Source organism: Theropithecus gelada, chromosome 2, assembly GCF_003255815.1.
Source record: "Theropithecus gelada isolate Dixy chromosome 2, Tgel_1.0, whole genome shotgun sequence".
In the NCBI taxonomy this organism is placed as follows: domain Eukaryota; kingdom Metazoa; phylum Chordata; class Mammalia; order Primates; family Cercopithecidae; genus Theropithecus; species Theropithecus gelada.
The window spans coordinates 48668526-48686526 of NC_037669.1; the positions used below are offsets into that span (position 1 = coordinate 48668526).

Genomic DNA, 18001 nt, shown 5'->3' on the forward strand with positions numbered 1-18001 from the left:
CCAAGTAGCTGAGACTACAGGCGCCCGCCACCTCGCCCGGCTAGCTTTTTGTATTTTTTAGTAGAGACGGGGTTTCACCGTGTTAGCCAGGATGGTCTCGATCTCCTGACCTCGTGATCCACCCGTCTCGGCCTCCCAAAGTGCTGGGATTACAGGCTTGAGCCACCGCGCCCGGCCCTTTTTTTTTTTTTTTTGAGATAAGGTCTTGCTCTGTCACCCAGGCTGGTGTGCAGTCATACAAACACAGCTTACTAAAGCCTCAACCTCCCAGGCTTAAGCAATCCTCACACTTCAGCCTTTCAAGAAGCTAGAATTACAGGTGCACATCACCATGCTGGGCTGATTTTTAAATTTTTTGTAGAGACAGGGTCTTGCCACATTACCCAGGCTGGTCTTAAACTCCTGCCTCAGCCTCCCAAAGTGCTGGGATTACAGGCACAAGCCACTGTACCTGCCTTTTAAAATTTTTAACATCTCTAAGCATCAGGATGCATCTTACAATTAATGCCATGTCATAGTTTAGTTGGTAGCATTTAATTACAGTTCTTAAATTTTCTATAGACAATGCATACCCTCCTTATTGCCTGCACCCAGGTGGACCACTCCTGTCAACCTGCCTCCAATATTCCAGTGAAGCAGGTACTAGTTATTTTTCCTTTTTTACAGATGAGAAACGTATGTTCAGGAACATACCCAGGTCACCAGCAAGTACAAGTTGGAGACAGGACTGAATTCCAGCATCTGGCGTCAAAGCCTGGATCCTTCCATCCCTCCTGGCTCTCTCCTTCAAGATGAGTTCAAAAGACTTTCTGACATTGGCTGGTCACAGTGGCTCACACCTGTGATCCCAGTACTTCAGGAGGCCAAGGCGGGTGGATCACCTGCGGTCAGGAGTTCGAGACCAGCCTGGCCAACATGGTGAAACCCCATCTCTACTAAAAATACAAAAATTGCCAGGCGTGGTGGCACGTGTCTGCAGTCCCAGCTGCTCGGAGGCTGAGGCAGAAGAATCACTTGAACCGGGGAGGTAGAGGTTGTAGTGAGCCGAGATGGCACTACTGCACTCCAGCCTGGGCGACAGAGTGAAACTCCATCTCGAAAAAAAAAAAAAAAGTCTTTCTGATATTGATAAAATATTTACACAAATGAGTCTGGAAGAGTCTACATGAGAATCGTAAGACAATTGGCTTGGGATGGTGGGATTTTAAAGTTTTCTCTTTTGTTTCTTGGTATCCTCTAAGGTTTTGTTTTGTTCTGGTTTGGTTTGGTTTTTTTTTTTTCAGTGAACATACAATACTAGTCCAGACCGGTGGTGGGTGCCCGCGTCAGAGCTGCCCTGGAATGAAAGGGCCCAAAAGGTGGAGTTGCAAGAACACTGCCCACCACACCATCACTCCCCTAGGTGGCGCTTCCTGTCACCACAGCATGGCCTGGTGGGATGCCCCCACGGATGTAGAAACCCGTGTGTGCACATGCCAATTAGATGAAGGAAACCAGGAGACACTGGCTTTTATGCTATTACTACTGAGTAAGCCCCAGGCTTCCAGAACCATTTCAAATAAAACCAGAGCACCTGACTTATGGAAAGCTCCCACGTCGTCTGTGAAGCCGGCAGTCTTTAATCGGTAATATCTGACTTTTCTTGACATCTTGTCTTTAGAGTTCCAGAGCCTCAAGGTGATTTTGTGGAAATTTATTTTCTTTAATAATTCCTTTGTCACATTGATATTAAAAGTCTGCTCCCACGACACCCAGGCTTTGTCACCTTCGTGCCACGGCTTCACAGTCTGTGTAAAACAACATTCAGAGATGTCAACTGGGGAAAGATGTGTGAAGGCCATGGTGAACAGAGCAAACCCCAGCCCCAGCCTGGCCCTCAGCAGCAGCGCTGCCTGACTTCAGTGCCTGGTCACTCTTCAGGCTCTGAGTTCAGGGAAAATGGGGTGGTGTGTACTGGGCCCCATCAGACTTTTGCGTTCCTCAGGAAGAATAAAATCAAAGTAATTATCTGCAAACAGCATCCTCCTCGACTGCTTCTAAGCAATGACCCAGGGTCAAACCACTGGCAGGAGTGTGTGTGTGCAGGTAGTGTGTACACAAAAACTTTTGAAACATTCCGGAAATTACTGGGTAAAATATCTAAATAAAAAATAGGCCAGGTGGGGTGGCTCACACCTATAATCCCAGCACTTAGGGAGGCCAACGCGGGAGGATGACTTGAGGTCAGGAGTTCAAAGCCAGCCTGGCCAACATAGTGAAATCCTATCTCTACTAAAAATACAAAAACTAGCTGGGCATGGTGGCTCACACCTGTAATTCCAGCTACTCAGGTGGCTGAGGCATAAGAATCACTTGAACCAGGAGGCGGAGATGATTGCATCACTATACTCCAGCCTGGGCAACAGAGCAAGACTCCGACTCAAAAAAAAAAAAAAAAGTCAGTAATTGGAATGATCAGGTCAGTACAGATTCCTACTCAGGAGGTGGGGCCTGGGATCCTCCAATTCTAGCAAACTGGAGGTAAAGCTGATGTTGCACATCCATGGAGTGGCACACTTTTCGTGATAAGCATTAGACTATATGTAAGGTCACATGCACTCACACACGCACCTTTACTCCTGACTCCAGGAACACTTTGGCCACCATTGGAAATAGCAATATGTCAACTTTTTTAGGTTCTCCATCGTCCGGCAGAAGGAAATACTCGATGTGGTAAAAACGACGTAACTTTGAAACAGAACTGTCTGTTTTAGGGTGCTTCTTATATTTTTCAATCAAACTTGCGTATTTCCCCTTGTGACCTTGAAGATACAGATTGAAAAAGTCTCGTTTTAACCTCATGTGGAAAAGCAGATCCATCTCCCCAGTTCCATGGAGCTTGATGTTGTGAGAGGCTACGCACTCGACATTGCCTGCCCAATTTGGGAAAGGAGGTACAGGTCCAGTGCTCCTAGCCAGCAAAGTAGCAGGACCTGGACTGCGCACCTGAGTGCAAAATTGAAGTGCGTGGTTTTCAGAGTGAGTGTCTCTGTTGGAGAGTGAGTGTTGGTTAGTAGGCCTAGGGTTAAAAAAGTGATAGAGTTAAAGTGAAATCACATGGCCAAGCCAGATGTTTTTGGGAGAGACACCCTACTTGCCTCACCCTAGTCCCTCCTGGCCCTAAGAAGCAGGTAAAAAATAATAATAATAATCACAGTACAATATGATTTGTGCAATAACAGCAGCAGAAACAAGGTTGTGAAGAACAAAGGTGGAGGGGCAAACTCTGCATGGGGAGGGTGGGGTGGGCCTCCCAGGGGGGGCCTTAGCAGAGTCTTAGAGGAGCAAAGCTAGCAGATATTCCAGACACAGAGAAAACAGCTTCACAAAAACATCATAGGTGAAGCTACCCAATGTGGGGTGGACAGGGTGACAGGATGTGGAAGGTACAGATGGGCTTCTGCCAGAGTCCAGAGCCCAAGGAGCCCCCTGACCCTGCCCCTGGTTGCTTACACTCCAGCTTAAACTCCACACTCTAGGTCAGGGCTTTTCACATGATAAGAAGCTCTATAACATTTAATCCAAATATAATTCTATAAAAACATGACCCTCTTTAAAGCTGTAGCTTTTAAAGTCTAAATTTTTAACCCCAGAAGGCTGCTGCAGCATTAATTTTTCTGCTACCAAAATGGTTAGCATTTGTGCAGAGACTGGAGTCAAGCTTCTCCTGCCAGGCTCTGGTAGCATTAGACCTTTTCTGATTCAATCTCAGGTGGGCCAGCAAGTGGACAAACAGAGCTTCTCATTTTCTGTAGACAGAAAGGCAAGTTATTTAGCCCTTTTAAAGGAGAAGTTGACAGTATCTGTCAAAAACTGTAAATGTATGCCTTCAATCCAGCAAATTTACTTCTTGGAATACAGACAACAGAAGTGCCCACATATATGCACAAAAATGTATGTAAAGAATGTCTATCGCAGAATTGTAACAGAAAAACATTTGAAACAACTCAAATATCCACCAATAAGGGGTAGAATAAATTAGAGACATATAGAGACGTTCAGAAACCAGTTGCCTTCATTCATTCACTCATTCGTTCACTCTTCAAGGAGTTTCTACCCTGAACGTCAGCACCTACTATAAGCCTGGCCCTTGCCCCTTAGGATGAGGGAGAAGGGTTGATGGCTCCTCCCTCCCTCCCTCCCCCTCCATCAGCTCCCACCTCCCACTCTTTAATAAAAGCAAAGGAAGCTGTGGGCTCTGCAAACTCAGACCTCCCCCACAATCTCTCTCATTAGACTCTCCTGCCTCAGACTCCCGGAAAATGTATTTTAAACAAGGTATTAGGTGATGCACAAACGCTTATGAGAATCCATGCCTTAACCTCTCCTTGGTTTTTTCTCCTCTGTAAAAAGCAGACCGAACATCATCTGCTTCAGGGTTATTGAGAGGATTAAGCATGTGAAGCTGATGCAGCCACAGTTGGGCCTCTCCTAAAATTGCTGTTTCTTTTCAACCTCTGTTCCTGGCTGGCACTGGTCAGCCCGCTTTGGGGTGGGGCAGGTGGAGAGACGATGTGGGGCATATGCACCCTAAATTCCTGCAGAAAGTCATACACCTCTTTTTTTCAGAGGGTGTTAGAGTTCTGCTCTAGCACCTACCCGTATTCACAGGGAAGGCCAGTGAGATGGTGAATGTGCAGGGGACTACGTGGGGCACGTCGGAGCTGAAGGTGCTGGCAGGCTCAGATGAGGACTCAGTGCTGCTGCACTGGCGGTCAGAGTCAGACTCCTGGGCCCTGGCCTTGGCCTTGAGGTGTTCCTCCACGTCACACTCACTCGTGGACTGGTAAAAGCTGGTGATGGAGGAGATGGGCTCTATGCTTGCGGGGTCCTCTTCCCACTCCCAGGCATTCAGCGACATGCTGCAGAGCGCGCCGCTGGCCGCCGGCGCTCCTGGCAGGGAGAAAGTGAGGCTGTCCCCGCCTGTATTCCAGGGCTGCTCCAGGAAGTAAGTCCGGCCTCCTGCAGGAGCACCCACCCGTCTCTTCCCCGCTTCCCCAGCTTGCTCCTGGGTGAACTCCGGGGCTCCTTCACTGCCTGCCACACAGTCGGTACTCAACCGACTTAAGAGAATGAATGGATGAAGGAACCACAGAGAAGAGTGGCTGGCAGTAAGCACGACGACGAGCAACCCTGTTTCCTTCGCCTAACCAGGAGTCAGTCGCCGGGCTTCTGGAATGCCTGCCCCAGGTGAGCAGCTCCCGGGAGCTACCAGGCGGAAGAGGGGGCGTCTACTCAGGCAGGTCTGCTGCGACTAAGCACAAGATGCGTTCGCTATTTGGGGAGAGGCAAACCAGGCCGCGGGCAGCACGTGCAGGAACCTGGCGAGGTCGGGGAAGGCAAGCCGTGCCCCCTAGACAGAACATGAATGTGCACTGGGTGCTGGGGCATCAGCTCAGGGCCCACGGAGGCGGAACGCCGGGCAAACACCGGGGAGGGAACACGCGTCGAGGAGAGGAGGGAAGGGTCCCGGGCTGCTGCGGCCGAGTTGGGGGCAGGGGTCGGGGTTCCTCTCCAGGTGCTGGCGGTACCTGCAAGCGGATGCGCTGGGTGGCAGCGGGGACTTGGACGGCGGCGGCAACTCCCGCACCAGATCCACAGCCACCTCGGCGAAGAGACTCCAAGACTGAAAGGAGCGTCCGCGGGTGCAGGGAGGGCCGGAGGCCCAGCTACTCAGTTCCGTTTGGCGGTTGCTAGGAGATGCGAGGGCCTGCGGCCTGGGGGCGGGGCTCCGCGGGGCGGGGCTTTTCCCCTCAGCCACTGCGCGCAGTCTGTCAAATGGCTACATCCACGTTCAGAAACCAGCTGCCTTCATTCATTCAATCATTCATTCACTCTTTAAGGAGTTTCTACTCTGAACGTCAGCACCTACTATAAGCCTGGCCCTTGCCCGTACGATGGGGGAGAGGGGTTGATGGCTTCTCCCTCCCCCTCCATCAGCTCCCACCTCCCATTCTTTAATAAAAGCAAAGGAAGCTGTGGGCTCTGCAAACTCAGACCTCCCCACGATCTGTCTCATTAGATTCCCTGCTTCTGTCGCTGATGTCCTTAAAATAGCATGAGAATTCTGGTTAGTGATTATGAGCGCCAACTCAGAGATGAGAAAACAAAGCTTAGAGAGGTGAAGCGATTCGCCTGAGGTCACACAGCAAGTAGGGCGCAGCACTGTGTTGAAATCCGGACTGCCTGACTCCAAAGCCTCCGCTCGTCTGCTAAACCACCCAAGCTGAGAGCCCTGGCTGCCGCTCCTAATATAGAAGACCTCAGCACAGCAAGCCGCTGGGGTGGAGGGCTGCGGTAGGCTTCATGGAGGAGGTGAGCAAAGCCAAATCTGGGGGGTGACTAGACAGAGGCGGTGAAAGCAAGAGAAAGCATTCCAGGTAGAGGAACAGCATATGCAAAGGCCCATAGAGGTGAAAGGGCATGGCAAATTTCAGGAACGGATGGTGAGGCTGAGGTGAAAGGGCATGGCAAGTTTCAGGAATGGATGGTGAGGCTGCAGCAGCATGCGCGGCCCATGGTACATAGCCCCAAAGGGCAGGTAGGGCACAGGACTATGGGCAATGGGAAGCCAAGGCAGGTCTTCTGTTGAGGGAGGGTACCCCGCTCTGGCAGTCAGTTTGTTCAAGGGAATGAGAGCTGAGGCTACACACACGCTTGGCTATTAAGAAAACTTTAGCTCTGAGTTGAGCTATGACCTACTTTGTGTCAAAGAGCAAAACTGTGGCAGAGCTGGGGCTGAGACCCAAGTCCTGAGCCTCCTAGTGCATGCCTCCCCAGACTGCTCTCAGGGCATGGGACAGCCCCTTTAATACTGGGCGCTCCAATACTCCTCGGGTTCAGTTAGTCTAAAAAACAGCCTCAAGTACAGCTGTGAGGGGAGACACCAAATGGCAGTGGGCCCTGTGAGGAGGGGGTTCAAACTCTCAGCATGACAGCCACAACTGCCTGCCCACACCCCACCTGCAGCAGCCTGGAGACTGCTGTCTATATGCTAGGAAGTGCTCAGGAGACACACAAAGGGCTGGAAGAATACAAAGCTACTCAGATACACCAGCCCCCAAAAGGGCCCTTTAACAAGGGCAGTTCAACACCACCATCACCCTCGGACAGATATCAGGCCTCCTGCTCCCCAGGTCCTACCCACTGGCCTGAGGCTGGTTTCCCTCCAAAGGTTCCTTGATCACATCACCACCTAGGGCAGAGGCCAATCTCTCCCCAAGTTCAGTAGTGAGAGGCCAGAGGTCTTGGACCAAGGACCAATGTGCCATCCTGGATGTGCACTGGAAACACCTACATGTCAAAAATACAATTCTGAGGCTTCATTAAAGACCTGTGGAACTCACTCTCCAGAGGTGGGGCTTAAGAACCAGTGACAGATTGTATTTTCCAAAGACAGCCACCTCAAAAGATCCCCTCCCACATAATCTTCTGGCAGGCATCCTGGGGTTCACATTCCTCCCACCCAGTGGGGGCGGGGGGGGGGTCTAGACCCCTCCCCTGGAAACTGGGCAGACCTTTGTGACCTGCCTCAGTCAAAAGAGAGAGAGGAAATGACACTATGTGATTTCTGAGGCCAGGTCATACAAATTCCATCTACCTCTGCCCTGTTCTTTTGAGGTATACTATTCATGCTAGGAATCCAGCTACCATGTTGTGAGGAAGCCCAAGCAGCCATGTGAAATGGCCACATGAAGCTGTTGTGACTGATGGTTCCCAGCCAATTGCCAGCCTCAACTCCCAGACATATGAGAGTGCAAGAATTCAAATGATCCCAGCCTTTAGTCTTTGAGACACCCTGGCTGACACTAAGAAACAGAAACAAGCTGTCTCCATCATGAGAAATTGCAGATTTATAAGCAAAGTAAGTTGTTGCTCTCTTAAACCACTAAGTTCTGGGGTGATTTGTTGTGCAATAAATAATAGGAACAGGAGCCATATTTTTAAATTACCACCAAGATTGTATTACACAACCAGAATATGGAACCACTGCCCTGAGAGAGGTGGTGTCTGGGTCAAGACCTAGAGCATCACAGGATGAAGTCAGGGCAAAGGTGTGCCACCCACTACTCAGGTGTGAGAGAGTGGTGTGTCTACAACCCCACCTCAGTGAAGATGGCTTCAGGGCTGGCAGATCAGAAGCAAAGGAAAGGGGTCTTCTGTTTCAATTATCTGTTACTGAGTAAAAACCATCCCCAAACTTAATGGCATCAAACAACAAACACTTGTTATTTCTCACCACTCCATGTATCAGCTGGGTAGTTCTCTGCTGGCCTCGCCTGGGCTCACTCCCTGTGCTGTGCTCAGCTGGAGGACCAACATGGCTGAAAGGTGCCAGAAGGCCTCACTTGCATGTCTGGAAGTTGCTGCTGGCTCTCCGCGGGCCCGCTGGTTCCCCTCCATGGGCTCCCCCGCCCCCAGTGGTACACCAGCTTCCTTCCAGGTGGCACCTCATCTCCCCGTAGCCTGGCCTGGCTTCCTCAGATGGCATTCTCAGAGCAGGGATCCCAGAGGGCACAGAAGAAGCTGCAAGGCCTCTTGGGACCTAGGCGTGGAACCAGCACCATGTCACTCTGCTACATGCCATTAACCAAAGGAAGTCATGAGGCTAGCCCCACTTCAAGGGGATGAAGACATGGACTGTACCTCTGGTAAGCAGAGGGGCAAACATCCAGGGGTGGGAGGTGTTCAAGGTCACTGAACAATCCATCCCTGCTTCCTTACTCCGCCGGGTTGGGGGTTCCCAAGCTCCCACAGGTTATGTCGAGGCCTTCCTGAAGTTATCCCAAGACTCTGGCAGCTGGAAGCATATTGGGAATCAGCTACATCCATCTTCTTCTTGCCCCTTCCCCATTTTTAACAGCTTTATTGAAGTATTTTTTATTTCACAAAATCCATCCATTTCAAGCATAGAATTCAATGATTTTCAGTAATTTTCAGTAACCAAGTGGTGTGATCACCACCATAAATTCATTTTAGAACATTTTCATCCCCCTAATAAGACTTCATGCACATTTATAATTAATCTCTGTTCCAACTCCCAGTCCTAGGCAACCAATATCTACTTCATCTCTAAAAATTTGCCTTTTCTAGACATTTCCTATAAATTGAGTCAGACACTATGTGTTCTGGCTTTGTGATTGGTTTCTTTCACCTACCGTTATGTTTCTGAGGTTTATTTATGTTGCGGCATGTGTCGGTATTTCATTCCTTTTCATGACTGAATAATATTCTATTGTGTGGACAGACCACAGTTTGCCTATCCATTCATCAGTTAATGGGCATTTGGCTTAGGCACTTAGACATTTATGAACAATGTTGCAATGAACATTCCCATGCAAGTCTTTGTGTGGACGTGTTTTCATCTCTCTTGGGTCGATATCTAGGAGTGGAATAGTTGGGTCGTATGGTCATTTTGTGATTAACTTCTTGAGAAACTGCCAAACTATCTTCCACAGGGGCTGCATCATTTTATGTTCCCATCAATAACATGAAGTTTCCTGTTTCTCCAAATTCTTGACAAGATTTGTTGCCTGTTTTATTCATTACAGCTATTCTCATGGGTATGATATAGTATTTCGTTGTAGTTTTCATGTGCATTTCCCTAACAATTAAGAATACTGAGATTGTTTTATATGCATGTTGGCCATTTATACAACTTCTTTGGCGAAATATCTGTTTGTATCTTTCACTCACTTTTGATTGGATTGTTTGTCTTCTTGTTACTTGTTACTTGTTCTTACAAGCCAGAACACACTTGTAAGAGTTCATTGTAAATTCTGAATATAAGTTCTTTACTGGGCATATGTTTTACAAATATTTCCTTCTAGTCTCCTGTTCATCTTATTTTCTTAATAGTATCTTTTGAAGTGTAAATGTTTTGAACTTTGATGAAAGTCCAATTCATCATTTTTTTTCTTTTTTGGACCATGCATTTGGTATTGTATCTAAGAAATCTTTGCCTAACAACAGGCCTATTTTTAATAGAAGTAAAGCTTGGTGTCTGAACACTAAAGCAAATCCACTAACCAAGACTCCTAAAAACCCAAAAGCTTTATGACACTGAAAATAATGGCCCAAGGACATTCCCAGACAATTCTGGGCTCTGGATAGAATAACACAAGTTTCCAAAAAACAGTGTGACAATATCGCGAGTTTATAAAATATGTATACTCCATGGCCCGGTAATAAATCACTCAAGATATGGCACAAACTGTTCACAGTATTGTTTTTGTGGAGAAAAGCTGAAAATTACCTCTGTGGGCATCTGTGGGGGATGACAAAGCACCTTATAGTTCATTCTGAGGAAGCACAGAGCAGCCTCTGGAGCAGTGTCTGCAAAGAAACCACAGTCAAGCTGTTTACAAAGCTCAGTTCCTGTGCAAAGAAAGATCCCAACGGCGCCCTTTCCACTGTGCTTTTCATGTCAAGTTGAATGAGCTACAATTTGCACACTGTGAAATTCAGATGTACACAGTCATGCAACCACTATACCATGAAGACAGAGTATTTCAATCACTCCAAAAAGTTCTTTCATGCCCAAATACATAGAAAAGTTTGGAAATAAATACATCAGAAATACACAGTGGTCCCCTCTTGGTGGCAGAATAGTGGATGATTTTTGCTTTTTAGCATTTTCCTGGACCTTTAAAAGACACTTTAAACAATATACTATTTGAAATGGCTCAAACAATACTGAACTGACTTCAGAAAATCATTTCTTTGCCACAGCCCTGACTCTACCCTACACAGACACATGCCCATCCCCCCAGCTCATACAAAAGAGCGCAAGGAGACCTCTGAGTTTGCTCACTTTGAACCTTAAACAAAAACCTTGTGGATGCAACCAGAATTATTTCAGAGGTGCCTGGTAACACCACGGGGCAGACAGACAGGCCTGACAGAAAACCATTATCAACCCTTACTTCCCTGAGCTGTAGGGGAGCAGAGGGCGGCAAAGGCTCCCAGCAAGACATTTAAAAGCTTTCTTTTCAATATTGACTGGCCCAGGAAAGCTACTGTTCAAAGGATTCCTTTACCAGCTGCAGGGATGTGGGGGGCGGGGAGGGTGTTGCACTCTTGCCTGGGCTACCAGCCCTCAGCACTGACATGAAATAAAATCAGGTTCTTTTTGTTGTTGTTGTTGTTTTGAGACGGAGTCTCGCTTTGTCACCCAGGCTGGAGTGCAATGACAGGATCTCAGTTAACTGCAACCTCCGCCTCCCGGGTTCAAATGATTCTCCTGCCTCAGCCTCCCAAGTAGCTGGGATTACAGGCGCCTGCCACCATGCCCAGCTAATTTTTTGTATTTTTAGTAGAGAAGGGGTTTCACTATGTTGGCCAGGCTGGTCTCGAACACTTGACCTCAGGCAGTCCACCCGCTTCGGCCTCCCAAAGTGCTGGGATTACAGGCGTGAGCCACCCCACCCGGCCAAGAAAAAGAAACACATGAGAACATCTTATCAAAAGGTAAATACTGCAGTGTTTCCCATCTGCAGAGAAAACCACTGAATCCACTTAATGAATCCCTCCCTCTTCTTCTGTGCACTCACATACACATGTCCCAGCAGAAAATAGTATTGTTTTTTGTGTTTTTGTTCTTGTTATGCAAGCATCAGTGTTGTGCATAATCAGCTTGTGCCTTGCTGTGTCTGCTCATCCTCGTTTGCTGAGTCCTAGCTGATCTGATGGACACCGTGTTGTCTCCAGTTTCTCACTCTAATAAACAATGATGCAGTGAACATCCTGTGCACAGTGGCTTTCTAAGGTAGAAGCCAAGAAGTGGATGTGATGTAAAAACTTTGTCAAATTGCCATTACTTTTATAATTAAAAACAAACCTAAAACAGTATGTCCAAAATGCTTGGGAGAAGCCTTTAACTCCTTCCCAGCAGAGATGTACTCTGGGCAAAGCCTTCAAGAACAAGCACGAATTTGCCAAATGGACAAAGTGCTGATTCTGGGATACTGTGGCAGAGGAGACAGAATGCTATCGCTTTTCAAACGGCAAGATTTTACATTTAAACTCACAGAGTTATCCACAAGGCAAGATTCTGTCTCTGTTATAGCTAGGAACAGCTGAAGAGTCTGCCTCTTGCTCCAACGTGGCTGGATACCGTGGCTGGATAACCGTTCCCGGTGCAGGTAACAGGTGAACAATATCACAATATCACTGCACGCCTCTCGTGAAAAGGAAAGCGAACACAGTCCAGTACTCACCAGAGAAGCAGGTTTTTCTTCATCTTCCAGAAATGTGTTCTAAAACATCAGCCAATCATCAACCTGTTAACCTAACCCCGGCTCAGAGATGGAACTCGGATCCCATTGCCAAGTCAGCACCCTCAGGCACAAAGGTGGCAGGGGCGGGAGACACCACTTTCCCGAGAATCCTATCCCCACCCCCAACAGGGATCTGGACAGAGCAGTTAGCACAGATCAGCTTCTGACCAGCGGGGTGCCCCTAACCTAGACCCCTTGCCTCTCCAAGCCTGTTTCCCTCTCTTTCCCAGTTACTACTTGGGGCTTTTTGCAAGGTCTATGGTGGCACAAGAAGTGCTCGGAAACCTGGTAGCTGAATTTAAGCGGAGGGGAGACTTTTCCGCACCCACAGCTACAGGGCGGCGAGAGCAGGCTTGCCAGGCAACCCTCGAAAGGCCTTTCGGGAAGAGGGGGAAGAGTGACGCTTGGGTGTGGGGGCACATACCCAGCAACCGGACGAGGCCGCCACCCCCAAGGCCCTCCTGGGCTTCGGATCCCGCGCCAACCCCTCGCCCAGGTCTCGGGGCGAACTCTCCGCGCCAGGCGGGCGGGGCGAAGGGAGGAGGGAGTTGAGAGTGGACGGCCGGGAGGGGGAGGAAAAGCGCAGACGCCAGGAACGCCCCGGGAGTGAGGAGAGGAGAGCGCGGGAGTCACGCGGAGAAGCCAAACTCGGACGCCGACCGGGCACTGGTGGCGCTGCGGGGGTCCCGGGGGGCTCCTGGACCTCCTACCCCAGACCCCTCCAAAGCAACTGGGGTAAACCAGACGCCCTGTGAGGCCAGCGCAGCTGCTGGACACGGTCCCCGGCGCCGCTCCAACCAGATCGCGACCGCTAAGCCCCTCCTTTCAAGAAACTCTAGGGCCGCCCCTGGAAGTGGCGGGGCGAAGGGACCGGAGGAGGGACCGGAGGAGCGAGACGCGCGGCGCAGCGATGGAGCCGGACAGCGCGGGCGCGGAGGCCGGCATGGAGAGCGCGGGAGGTGACCCGTACCGGCGACCTGCGCGGCGCACGCAGTGGCTGCTGAGCGCCCTGGCGCACCACTATGGGCTGGACCGCGGCGTGGAGAACGAGATCGTGGTGCTGGCCACCGGCCTGGACCAGTACCTGCAGGAGGTCTTCCACCACCTGGACTGCCGCGGCGCCGGCCGCCTGCCCCGCGCCGACTTCCGCGCCCTCTGCGCTGTGCTGGGGCTGCGCGCGGAGGGGGCCACCGCGGCCGGGGAGGCAGCCGGAGACGCGAACTCCAGAGCTATGACCACCGGGGACGCGGCCGCTGAGTTGGCCACGGACGGGGACTCAGATACCGACGAAGAGGCGCGCCTGGCGCTGCGCGCCGAGCCGCCGGAGCTCACCTTCCGCCAGTTCCACGCGCGCCTCTGCGGCTACTTCGGCACCCGTGCTGGGCCCCGGCTGCCCCGCGGCGCTCTCAGCGAGCACATCGAGACGCAGATCCGCCTGCGCCGTCCGCGCCGCCGCCGCCGCCCGCCCTGCGCGCCTGGCCCCGACAGCGGTCCTGACTGCGAGCGCGTTGCGCGGCTGGAGGAGGAGAATAGCAGCTTGCGCGAGTTGGTGGAGGACCTGCGCGCTGCGCTGCAGAGCAGTGACGCGCGCTGCCTAGCACTGCAGGTGCGCGCTGGCCGCAGAGGGAGGGTGGTAACGCCTGGGAGAGGGCTCGAACTAAAAGCTGGCTGGCTGCGGAGCCCGACGGGACAGAGGCAGAGGAAGGGTAGACAGAGGGCAGCCCTACACCATCCCACCCCGCCTCAGCCCACTTGCATCCTGTCCCTGTTCCTCCCCATTCCACTCCAGTCCCCAACCCTATTCTTACCATCTGTTCCACTCCTGAAAACCCCAGTCACATTCAGACAACCAAACCCCACTTTTCTGCTCCACCCCCGCATCATCGCGTCTTGCCCCTTCTAACCCAGGAATTGCACTTGTCTGGGTAGTCTCACACATTCCCTTTCAACAAGCATCTTTCTCTCTCCTTCCTGCCAGGCTTCTGGGAGGTTTAGGAGACAGAAGTGTGAAGAAGGCCCTGACCTCACCTTTAAGGATCTCCCTGCCTCCTGGAGTAGACTGACAGCTCCTTCTGTCAATCAGCAACGACTTACGGGGCTCCCTGCGGGAGAAACAGACAAGTGAGAAATAGACAGGGTGGCTCACACTATGGATCAGGCACTCATGGGCCACCAAATGCCTGTGGGAACCAGACCCGCTCTGGGCTATTGAGAAGAAACCATGGGGTGAGATGGGGACCCAGCCTTAGCATCTGGGAGCCGTCGACAAACACTTAAGCACTGTGCCAGCTGTGCGCCAAGGGCAGTGCTGGGCCGCAGGGGTCAGAGGAGGAAAGGAACAGCCCCTACCCCAGGCGACAACAGGCCAGGAAGAAAATGACGTTATATGACCCCGCTTTAGCTCAGGACACTGCAGAGTGCAGGAAAGTGGCAAGGTGTGGTTTTCAGTGTTGGTGTGCATGGAAGCCAGGGTGGAGGCGGGAAAGTACTCCTCTGATGTGGAATCCCAAGTAATGTACGGGGAGCCATGGGATGCGCCTGAAAGGTCTTCCGGCATCGCTCATGCTCGGGTATTTATTGAGCACCTACTATGTGCCAGGTTTGTTTTAGGCTCTGGGAACACACCAGTAAAGACAGAAACCGCCCTCAAGGAGCCTCTAGTGAGCAGGCACGGGGAGGGCTGCAAGTGCCACTGGGGGGAGTCTAGGAGATGAGGAACTGCCACCCGGCAGGCTGAACGCCGCCAACACAGGAGTAGACCGAGACGAGGTGCGAGGTTGAAGAATCATTGGTACCACAGAGGGAACAGAATACTGGCGTCCTGTCTCAGTTTCCTTCATCAGTAAAAAAATGCTGGAGGGTTGGGGGGGCGGGCGAGGAGGAATCATTAGAGCTCCCGCCTCCCTAGGGATGTGGCCAGGGTTAAAGGAGCTCGGACGCACGGGACCTAAGGGCCTGGCACCTGGAAGCAGGCGGCGCCATAAACGTGCTCACGCGCTTCTGGGTGCGGAGGAATGGGGACCGCCGTCGTGGCGGGCGTTCGTCTGGTGCATGTGGCTGGGGCACTTACCCCCTGCCCCTGCTGCCCTGTCCCCGCAGGTCGGGCTCTGGAAGAGCCAGGCGAGCACCCACGAGATGGAGCGCGGCGGACCGGAGGCTGCGGTGCGGGAACTGCGGCAGGCACAAGGCGCGCTGGCTGCGGCGGAGGCCCGCGCTGGGCGGCTGCGCCGTGGCCAGGCCGAGGTGCGGCGGCGCGCAGAGGAGGCCCGGCAGGTGGTGCTGCGCAGCCTGCACCGCGTGCGAGAGCTGGAGGCGCTGGCGCGACAGGTGCCCGGCTTGCAGCGCTGGGTGCGGCGGCTGGAGGCGGAGCTGCAACGCTACAGGTGAGCAGGGGCGCGGGCCCTGGGCCCAAGTGCCCCAGTTCGGCTCCCATTTTCCCAGACTTCGGGTGTGCAAACCGCCTCCCACACGCTCTCGTGTTCCCCAGTTTCTCCATGCATTTATTCACGTGTTCTTTCATTCCTTTGTCAGTTCTCCATTTCTTAAGTCATAAGTCCATTCCATTGCTTGCTCTGCATCCATCTGCCCACCCATCCATTCATCCATCCATCTGTCCATCTACTCACCCACCCCATTCACCCATCCATCCATCCATCCATTTGTCCATCCACTCACCCACCCCACCCACCTATCCATCCACTCACTCGTCCATCCACTCACCCGTTCATCCATCCACCCATCCACTCACCGACCCACCATCTATCCACCTACCCATCATCCATCTATTCATCCATCCATCCACTCACCCACCCACCCATCCCCCCACCCATCCATCATCCATCCATCCCCCCACCCACCCACGCATCCATCATCCATCCTTCCCCCCACCCACCCACCCAGCCAGCCGTCCATCCATCCTCCTGTTCACCCACAAACACCCTCTATTTGTTTATCATATCATAGATTGCAGTTGAATGTGCTTATTCTTATTTGTTCCTGGATTCGATCATAATGATAATAGCTTACAGTTACTAAGCACTTGCTGTGTGCCAGGCCTTGAGCTAAGTACTTTATGTGGCTTAACTCATTTAAGCCTCACAGCTGCCCTGTGAGGTGGGTACTGCTGTGTTTCCACTCCGTAGATGAGGAAACAGGTGTATAATGACTGCCTGTGCTAGCTCCACCAGGGCAGGAAGCTGGACTTGGGACCCAGATTCAAATCTTGGCAGGACTTTTGGCAGATGTGTGAGTGTGGGCAAGTCACCACCCCTCGAAGACCCTGCTTCCTCTTGGGTAGAGCACAGATTGGGGTCCCTGCCTGCGGGAGTGGCTGTGAAGAGGCCATGGGATCCTGCCTGGCACATGGTAGATGCTTGGTCGACAGAGCCTCTCTCCCTTTCAAATCACAAGGCACCCCTGCCTGCCGGCTGGCCTGACTACACATTTGCTGAGCATTTTCTCTGTGCCAGGGGCCATCCCAGGCATCAGGGATGTGACCATGTGACTAGGACAGACTGAATTCCCTGCCCTGAGCAGATAAGACCTTCACAGGAACAGATGTGTGGCAGCAGGCAGGATGTGGAGGACACTCATCAGCCTGCCCCCAGAGAAGTGACACTTGAGGGTAGGATGTTACTGGGCCAGATGGAAAGAGGAGAAGAGAGAACATTCTAGAAAATGGGAACAGTACGGGCAAAGCCCTAGGGCAGAAGGGGCCTTAGCACCATTCAAAAACTAAAAGGAAGCCCGAGTGGCTGGAGGGGTAGAGCTGGAGGTAGGCCCATTTAGGGCCTGGAAGGTGGCAGCAAGGACTTCAGTTTTTCCCTTAAGAGAAAGAACATGAAACCATGGGAAAGTTTTAAGCAAGGAGGTGACAGAAGCAGATTTACATTTCAATAAAAAGTTACCCTGGCTACAGTGTGACAAAGAGATGGGCAGACAGGGAGAGCAGAAGATAGTGCGGAGCCCAGTGAGGGGCTCCTGCCATCCTGGTCCTGAGAGGAAGGTGGTCTGGCCCAGGCTGGGGGTGGGGCAGGCAGAAGGGATGGCCTTGAACCTACTGGACATCTGAGGAGCTCACAACTGGGAGATGGGAAGGCATGGGGCTAGAAGGAGGCCTCCAAAGAGGCAGACTCTGGGCCAGCCTCCTGCAGCGTGCAGTGTTTGGAGAGCCACTTCCTGTTTGCATAGCTGATGGCTAAAGAGCAGGGCTGGTTGGCTTGAGGCCCACATCCAGCCTTGGAACTTTATCCAAGAGGAGAAATAAAGGGGCTCTTCTTTGTTTATTTCTAAAGTCACAACTAGTCCTCTATAGCAGAATGCTACAAGTGACTACAAACATTGGCATAGCCCTTTACAACAGAAAAAGTGGATTCATAGCCAATGCACCATTTAGTCCCCATAAGATTGTTCAAGGTAGGCATTTTATCCCCAGTTTACACATTGTGAGAAATGAGGCACTGAGAAGTTAAGTAACATATCCAAGGCCACACAGCCACAAAGCAGAAAAGTCAAAGCACTTTTCCCCCACTGCCTGTGTGCTTTGATTCACAGTTACACGATGGCTGCTGTGCCTCCAGACCTTCTATCTGCTGATTGGGCATAAGAAGAAACCTGTAAGGGCTGGTCCTGTTAGTCAGTCTCAAACAAAACTGGGGTTCTATTTTTTGTTCGTTTGTTTTTTG

At 51.5% G+C, this 18001-nt stretch overlaps 2 protein-coding genes across 2 annotated transcripts in view; one reads left to right on the top strand and one right to left on the bottom strand.

Annotated features, from left to right (window-relative positions):
* KIAA1257 (KIAA1257 ortholog) overlaps positions 1-5734 on the bottom strand; it is a 75668-nt gene extending 69934 nt beyond the window's left edge. The window contains exons 1-4 of the mRNA XM_025374985.1: positions 5571-5734; positions 4639-4932; positions 2611-2801; positions 1574-1787 (exon numbers count right to left, since the gene is read on the bottom strand). Coding sequence (XP_025230770.1) covers positions 1574-1787; positions 2611-2801; positions 4639-4900 — 667 coding nt within the window. The 5' untranslated portion in view covers positions 4901-4932; positions 5571-5734. The remainder of the gene's footprint in view (positions 1-1573; positions 1788-2610; positions 2802-4638; positions 4933-5570) is intronic.
* A 6843-nt stretch (positions 5735-12577) lies between these two features.
* The window catches only part of EFCC1 (EF-hand and coiled-coil domain containing 1), a 44110-nt gene continuing 38686 nt past the window's right edge, over positions 12578-18001 (top strand). The window contains exons 1-2 of the mRNA XM_025374991.1: positions 12578-13923; positions 15417-15700. Of these exons, the coding sequence (XP_025230776.1) occupies positions 13228-13923; positions 15417-15700 (980 nt within the window). The 5' untranslated portion in view covers positions 12578-13227. The remainder of the gene's footprint in view (positions 13924-15416; positions 15701-18001) is intronic.